The sequence below is a fragment of the Vigna unguiculata genome, chromosome 10 (assembly GCF_004118075.2).
Source record: "Vigna unguiculata cultivar IT97K-499-35 chromosome 10, ASM411807v1, whole genome shotgun sequence".
Lineage (NCBI taxonomy): Eukaryota > Viridiplantae > Streptophyta > Magnoliopsida > Fabales > Fabaceae > Vigna > Vigna unguiculata.
Window position 1 is genome coordinate 37468178 of NC_040288.1, and position 7713 is coordinate 37475890.

General features: G+C 31.6%; 2 protein-coding genes across 2 annotated transcripts; both read right to left on the reverse strand.

The window, feature by feature from the left end:
• Positions 1-1717: 1717 nt before the first annotated feature.
• Positions 1718-3576, reverse strand: LOC114165639 (NAC domain-containing protein 96-like). Its single transcript, XM_028050213.1, has 5 exons — positions 3429-3576; positions 3045-3322; positions 2426-2527; positions 2045-2290; positions 1718-1963 (listed from the first exon to the last, which is right to left on the reverse strand). The coding sequence occupies exons 1-5, from the start codon at positions 3574-3576 to the stop codon at positions 1718-1720; spliced, it is 1020 nt and encodes a 339-aa protein (XP_027906014.1).
• A 1706-nt stretch (positions 3577-5282) lies between these two features.
• LOC114165640 (NAC domain-containing protein 83-like) lies at positions 5283-6857 on the reverse strand. Its single transcript, XM_028050214.1, has 5 exons — positions 6710-6857; positions 6313-6590; positions 5808-6173; positions 5584-5697; positions 5283-5327 (listed from the first exon to the last, which is right to left on the reverse strand). Exons 1-5 carry the CDS (start codon positions 6855-6857, stop codon positions 5283-5285), a joined length of 951 nt encoding a protein of 316 aa, XP_027906015.1.
• Between the last annotated feature and the right edge of the window lie 856 nt (positions 6858-7713).

Sequence of the window (7713 nt, forward strand, 5' to 3'; positions counted from 1 at the left end):
TCTATCATTACAATCACAAAAAAAAATGCAAAGAGCAAAGAAAAACATTACACTGTCCTTTTTAAAATATTAGTTGTTAAGATATTTGCTTGCTAAAAAGATTTAATTTTTCTCTAAAAATTTCAGATATCGTCTTTTAACTTTTATTACTGTATATCATCTTTACATCTCTTCTTACATTTTGAGTTAATGTATATAAAAAAAAAAAAACAGTTGCAAAGTAAAATTATAAGATATTATGTAAAAAAAGACAATTATAAAAAAATTACAAATATATAAAATAGGTGTAAGTAAAATATATCATGCATATGTGACAATGTATATTCACTTTTTTCTTATTACTATAATAAAATAATTAATGTTATCGTATTTATTATTATTATTATTGTTATTATTATATAATGAATGATTTATAAAATTTTATTATAAATATTTTTTTGAAGGTAGTTTTCTTTATTGTAAGTAATTAATTAAAGTTTAAAAAATAATTAATTTTTTTTAAAAATAAAATATCAATAAAAGTAAAATTATAATGAAATATGTACAGCAAAATTATTATGAGATGATTACAGAAATTATTTTTTGTTAATTATGTTAAAAATTCAAATTTGATATTGTTTACTTGACACGTCCATAATTAGAACTGGTAAGAAACTTCGAATAGAATAACATAAAGGTATTACTGAAAAACTGTTTCTCATATCACCATTAAATAAAGAAAGAATAATATTTGTTATTGCATCACTGTGAAACTTGCTCTACAAGGTTTTTGGCTTCCCCTACCATCTGAATCCATTGTCCTTCTCCATTTACTTGTGACAAAAATATAAAATCTTTGGAATCAATTTTTCCTTGTGGTTGCCCCCACCAATCTAAGCCATTCTATTGGTGCACTTAATGGTTGATTTGTTATCTTTACTCATTCTTCTGTCAAATAATACACAGTTCTGTTAAAATATGATTGTTTCTTAAAGCCATCATAAGATCATAGTTTCTGTTATGTCCTTAGGCTCATTTATGAATGGTAGTTTGTTATGCTTTACCCTTCTCAGTCATCTCAGAGTGCATAAATTTAAAGGTTCTTGTGATAACTGCAGTTTTCATAAATTTAAAGTTCTTTCCTTCTCAATCTAGAAAAACTAACAAACTACATAATTCAACTCTGAATTGCACACAATACATGGATACACCAATACACTTTCCTCTGTCAAGGACAACAGTCTAACAGAGTATTCTTTCTCCATAAAGTGCAAATAAACTATACACATTTCTTAATTACATATCACAAATATACTCCTCATACATACCAGCAGTTATCCTGCAGAGTTTAACAAACTTAGAATGTATAACTGTTAATTGTTTCCAATTATACTCTTAATAGACAATATATCTTATACGAAATTGATTTCCTACTAGAGGACACAACATATTAACTACTACCAATACATTGGTAAAAGTAATTTAAAAGAAAATGATTTTTAACATCTAAATTATGACAACTTAATCTTATAACTTGAGGTGGTATCTTCTAAATAGTTTCCCATTTTTTCATTTTCTTTTATTTCTCTATATTCCAAAACTACTTAAAAAATAACACCTCAACTTATAAAAAAAATTATAAAAATTTAGTTATCAAAATATCATTGTTCTAACTTAAATCATAAATTGTATCATATTTGATCATATTTATTCTTTAATGATATTATTTTTCCTTTCTTCATGAAATGGACCGAGAACTAGAAACTTCAGTGCAATTAATCTCCAAAACTCCATTTGGAGTTGAATCACAAGAGGATGATTCCATTCTCCAAAATCCATCTCCAATCATACTTTCTTTTGTTTCTTGATTTGTTGATGCATCATCAGCAACATCTTTTGATAATTTCAACCTTTTTGATGAATGGTATTCGTCATAATTGAAATATTTATCGTGAACAAATGAACTATCCACGATATTTGTGTCCTGTAACCATTCCAATTGGAAACATCAGACTAATCAACTTTTGAAGTGCTTAAGAGAAATATAAGTAATATCAAGATTTACCTTTTGAGAAAAATTATCAACAAAAGTACAACTACTTTCTTCATCATTATCTAAGTTTTCATCGGCTAAAATTCGATTCAGGTATTCATCTTGCATAAAGCTCTTTTCATTTCCAAAACAGACATTGTTTAGTGGATAATTTGGAAAAGATGCTTCTTCTCGTGGAGACGGTTGTATTTGGGAGACGTATGTCTCTGTCTGAGGATCAGCCAGAAAGATTGTTTCCACTCCTGAAAAAGTACCTCCCTGAAAAAATTCATGTAAGAAACAACTACAGTTCTCAGCATGTTTCACAAGACAGAGTGTAAATATGTCTATCACGGATTATTCAGCTTACATATGGAATTCCTTCTTCTGTTGCCTGATTTTCATAGTCAAAACCTTGATTATGCTGGGCTCCTCTTCACCACAGATTGGTGGATCGGTTCCCCCTTCAGTTGTTTTCCCAGATTTTCTCATCAAGCGGCATAAAACAAAACACCTCTGCAAAATTTGAGCACAATCAGCATTTATTTCATAGAGTTCATACAAACAAAAGTCAACAAAAACCAGGCTATGGTATACAGAAGAAATTGACAGTCCTTGATGAAAACCGGTGATGAATTTTTAAGATAAAAGATTTAAGAGAGCTCATACACATGCAGGTGCCACTGGAATAAACAAAAAATATCCTGTTTTGATATGCTTCCAAATAAAACTCACTTAACTAAGCTAAGAAGGCGTACAGAAAGGTCATAAGTCAATTTTACAAGCAAAATAAAGGTCTCACATGTCCTCTTTGTCACTAAGAAATACCAAGTAACCAAAATTAGGCATGAATAGAGTGAAACAAAAAACATGGGATTGAAGCAAAGAATCCAACAACAACAACAATAACCTTCTAAAGCCAGAACAATAACCTAAGCCTAAAAATTATACAATATAGAGACATAACAATCTAGTAGAAAGATGATTTCCAATGAGTGTTAAAAGTTCTAGCAAAATGAAAAATAAAACAAACCTCGCTTTCATGAAAGGTAACAGCGTGATATTCGTGAATAACCCAGTAGGACTTGACACCACAGGAAACAATTCCTGTGTAGTAAACAAGATTCTTCTTTGTGGCAATGAGAGTGTTGGTGTTCCAGCTGCTAATATCACGGTCTTTTCCAGTGGCTTTCCAGAACCCTTTCTCGGTTTTCCTGTTAACCCTTTTACTGTTTGAATACTTGAAATCAACCGGACTGAAGAAAAACCAATCTGGGTCACCGAATCGAATCCGTGATTTTGCAAGTATCCCTGTTCGAAACAACAAAAGGATCACTCTCACACAACAGTGACATAAAGAGAAGAAGAATATAAATGACAGAAGGGATGTTCGGTAATTCGATTTTTTCTAGATTACCTGGTACATCCGAAGGTTCCACATGGCAGAGGTCAATGACAGGGATAACGTCGACACGGGAATCATCACCCAGCAACTTGTGTTTGAGGTAGAAATCGACGAGTTCTTGTTCTGTAGGACGGAAACCGACACCAACAATTTTACCCATTGATTTTGGTGAATACTGAACTCTGTGTTTGTAGTTTGAATGAAACATCCAAAGAAAGAAAATAAGAACGGAAGAGGAAATCGATCGCAGAGATAAAGGAGAATTTATGTTTTGTTGTGACTTTGGTCTCTCCTCGTTTTTATATTGCAGAGACATTGACTCCTTCGCTAACAAGTTATCATAGAAAAATACAAAAAATAAAAATAAAAACAGGGAAAACAAATGTATAGATCTCTTACACTTATTACACTACCATTCTATGTGTAATAAAAATTATTACAAAATACTTAATCTATATTAAAGTTAAAAAAATTATTTCAAAATTAATATGAAGGATAAACATCCTTAATCACTCATTCAATTTTCTTTTAAATCAATTGGATAAACTTAATTCGGTAAAATATAAATATATACATTTAAATGTGTCACCGTCATTTGGGACTAATAACTTTTTTATGCAATTTATGACTAATAATTAAGTACAACAAAATTGTGTGAACCTATAAATTAAGTACTCTGATTGGAAATTTCAACAAACAAGAAATGAACCTATAAATTTATTGATTTAATGACATTGAATCAAATTTTCTTTCCATTATTTAATGATAATATAATCATGTGCTTCTAATAAGTTCGTAAAGTTTATTAAAACTAGGTTAAATTACTCTTTTTATCTTTTTATTTATCAAGTAATATCATTTTGGTCCTCAAATTTTTCGTTGTTTCAATTTGATCCTTATTTACTTAAAAATGATTCAATTTAGTCCTTACTGTTTGTTTGACCAGACAATATTAAAGTCAATGTCACGTGTCAATTTTTGATTTTTTGATTTTTTTATTTTTTACACATGTCACTTCATCGTTGTATCACATGTTAAAATGACTCAGTTTGATCTTTATATTTGTTTTTAGTTTTAATTCAGTCCCAATTTTTACAAAAATAAAGTAATATTATGCCTCTTAAACACGCTTGTTATATACAAATGCCGCGTCATAAGAATCTTCTTCCCCACACAACACGGGTCTTCCATGAAATTGAAAGGAATTTATTTAACATGCTTTCTCATGAATACATATGTATATAATCTGTTATGAGTATCCATCACACTAACACTGTTTCCTTTCAAATCAATCTCTTTATTTGTGTGATTGTAGATGAAATATAGATTCAGTGTTTTAGTCTCCTTGATCCCCAAGTTTCTTCCTTGGCCCACCATTTCAATGAACAAAAATAAAACAGTTTCTATGCATTTTTTTCTTTCTTTTAGTAGTTTGTTATGCTCCCCACCACTGAGCACAAACATCATTGCAGAGTTTGATACACTTTCCAAGGTTTTGAACAGGATCATGCTAACTTCCAACAACTAACTTAACTATTTAATGTTAGCTACTCAATTATAATAAGAAAGATGCAGTGAGCATGCATCAATGCAAAATACATGTCTTACCAATCTTTCAAGGATGAAATTCTTAAAACAGAGTTTTCCACATTGTCACACTAAAAGAAAAGGAACTATGGTAGCACTCACATCACCCCTTCACATATACTACATCTACTTAAAGTGATAATACTTCAAAACTAACTGATAATACACACATAAAAACCTTAAAACTACGTTGTCTTCATGAAGTTGTCTCCATATAGATGAAAGAACCTTTTCTATTGTTATCATAAGATTAATGGCTTCAGGTTTCAAGTTATCTCTTCAACTATTTTTCTTCTGATTCACAAACAGAAAATCCTTCCCAGCCTACACAATGCAACACATGCAGCATGGTATATCAATAATATGTTAAAGTGAAAATCAGTTCAAGTGAAGCATCTGCCTCATTCGTCAAGAAAGTAATCTTCATTTTTCTAATGAAGCTGCTTGATTTTCTCACCTCTGCATGGAATACTGCATTGTTTGAAACCTTCCTCTGTGATGATCAGAAGAAAGAAAATTTGCTCTTCTTTTTCTTCTTTTTCTCTTGTTTTTTTTCATGGATAGGAGATGGCATACATACACCGTCATGGACATCAACGTTTGATAATTCAGAATCAAACCCTTTTGATGAATGGTATTCGTCTAAGTTAAGATATCTAGTAAACACTGTTGGAATATCCATAATATTATCACCCTGCAATGATTTCAGAAGAAAATAGACAGATGAATTCAAAGTGTTCGAATAAAGAAATCAAATCTAAAGTAATGGGACAGTTCAGAAACAGATGGACAATATAGGTTGACCTGTTCAGAGACGGCCTCAGCATCTGTATCGTATACCTTTCTCAATGACTCCGATTGGGTGAAAGTATTGAAGTAGGTATTTGTACCTTGTTCATTGTTAACATAATTGTCCTGAACAAAAAAAGAATTCACGAATTCCTCTTCCTGGGTATCGTCATATGAATTGTGCTTAATGTTAGATTCATTTCTAAAATGGGCATCGTAAAATGAGGGGTTTGGAAAAGACGTTTGGTCTTGCTGAAAGGTGGTTCCTATTGAGTGATTGTGATAGCCAGAAACCATGATTCTACTGCTCTCCCCTTCATCACCCCCACCTTCAGTTGTTCCCCCAGGTTTCTTCATCAGACGACACAAAACAAAAGTCCTCTGCAAAATGCTCAAACTTGTTATAAATGCTAAAACCTAAAATATCCATTGATATATGTCAGAGGCTATAGAACAGTGAAGAAAAATAAAGAAGGATAATTTGCAATGAGTGTTAAAATTCTCCAAAACGCGAACTAACCTGGCTTTGGTGAAAGGTGACAGCATGGTATTCGTGAATAACCCAGTTGGATTTCTGACCACGTGAAACGCGACCTTTGTAGTAAACAAGAGTCTTCTTTGTGGCAATGAGAGTGTTGGAGTCGGAGCTTCTAATCTCACGATCTTTTCCGGTGGGTTTCCAGAAGCCACACTTGGTTGTCCGGTTAATCCTTTTACTATTTGAATACTTGAAATCAACGGGACTAAAGAAAAACCATTCTGGGAAATCAAATTGTACATTTGATTCCCCGAATAACACTGTTTTCAAACAAGAAAAGAAAAACAAACAACAGTGAAGAAAAGAAAAGAGGAAGATAAAGAAGAAAGGATGGTTGCATGAAGATGCATGGAGTGTTAAAAGTTTAGATTATTATTACTTGGCACGTCCCAAGGTTCCCCTTGACAAAGGTCAATGTCGGGGATGACGTGGACTTGTGGATCATCACCGAGCAACCTATGTCTGAGGTAATAGTCCACAAGTTCTTCTTCTGTGGGACGGAAACCGAATCCTACAACATCATCCATTGTAGTAGTTTGTAACAAAGATAGGAAGATTGGAAGGAAAGGTGGTGAAGAAGCTACTAACCAAGGAAAACGAAGGAAGGTCAGTGTTTATGTTGTGTTGTGTTGTGCTGTGGAAACGAATTTATAATGCAAAAAAGTCATTGACTGACTTTACTACTTAGGTCACAAGTTATAGTTGGAAAATACAAAACGCGTAGAAAACTATGTTGTGATGTTAAGGTGAAGGATATATATTTGTTATCTTATTATCATGTGGACGAATGTATGATATGTAACAAATGAAAAAAGAAGATTCTAGAGGATATATATAATAATAATCAACAGGAAAATTATTTGTTGACAAACTAATTTTAACTCTGTTATTTGTGGTTTATTATTTTAGTCTTGATACCTACGCTTCTTTATTCCATGACCAATCATTTCAATTCCTTGCTCTCCCAACAACAAAAAATAAACAGAAATTTATTTAATTAAATATGGCCACTTTTGCTTTTATTGCGATGCTTCTCTGCTAAGAACTTCATCACAAAGTTTGATATCCTTTTCAAGATTTGAGTAGAGTGATGTAAACTTATAAGTGATGTTCGCATCACTGCTGAACTCAAAAAATTGATGGCAGGTACTCAATTACTCTTTTTTTCTCCTCCATCCACCTTTTTTCTGCCCTACTTGAAAATGTGGTGAAATTTTTAAATTCGCATAAGTTTTCATTTTCAATGGGCATGTGATGGCTATAAAACGGTTTAAGAGTATTCATTGTTGTATTATAGAACATTATAATATTTAAATATTAAAGGATTAAGTTATATAAAGATTTTTAATAATTAAAGTTCATTTTTATAAAACTATCATCTCC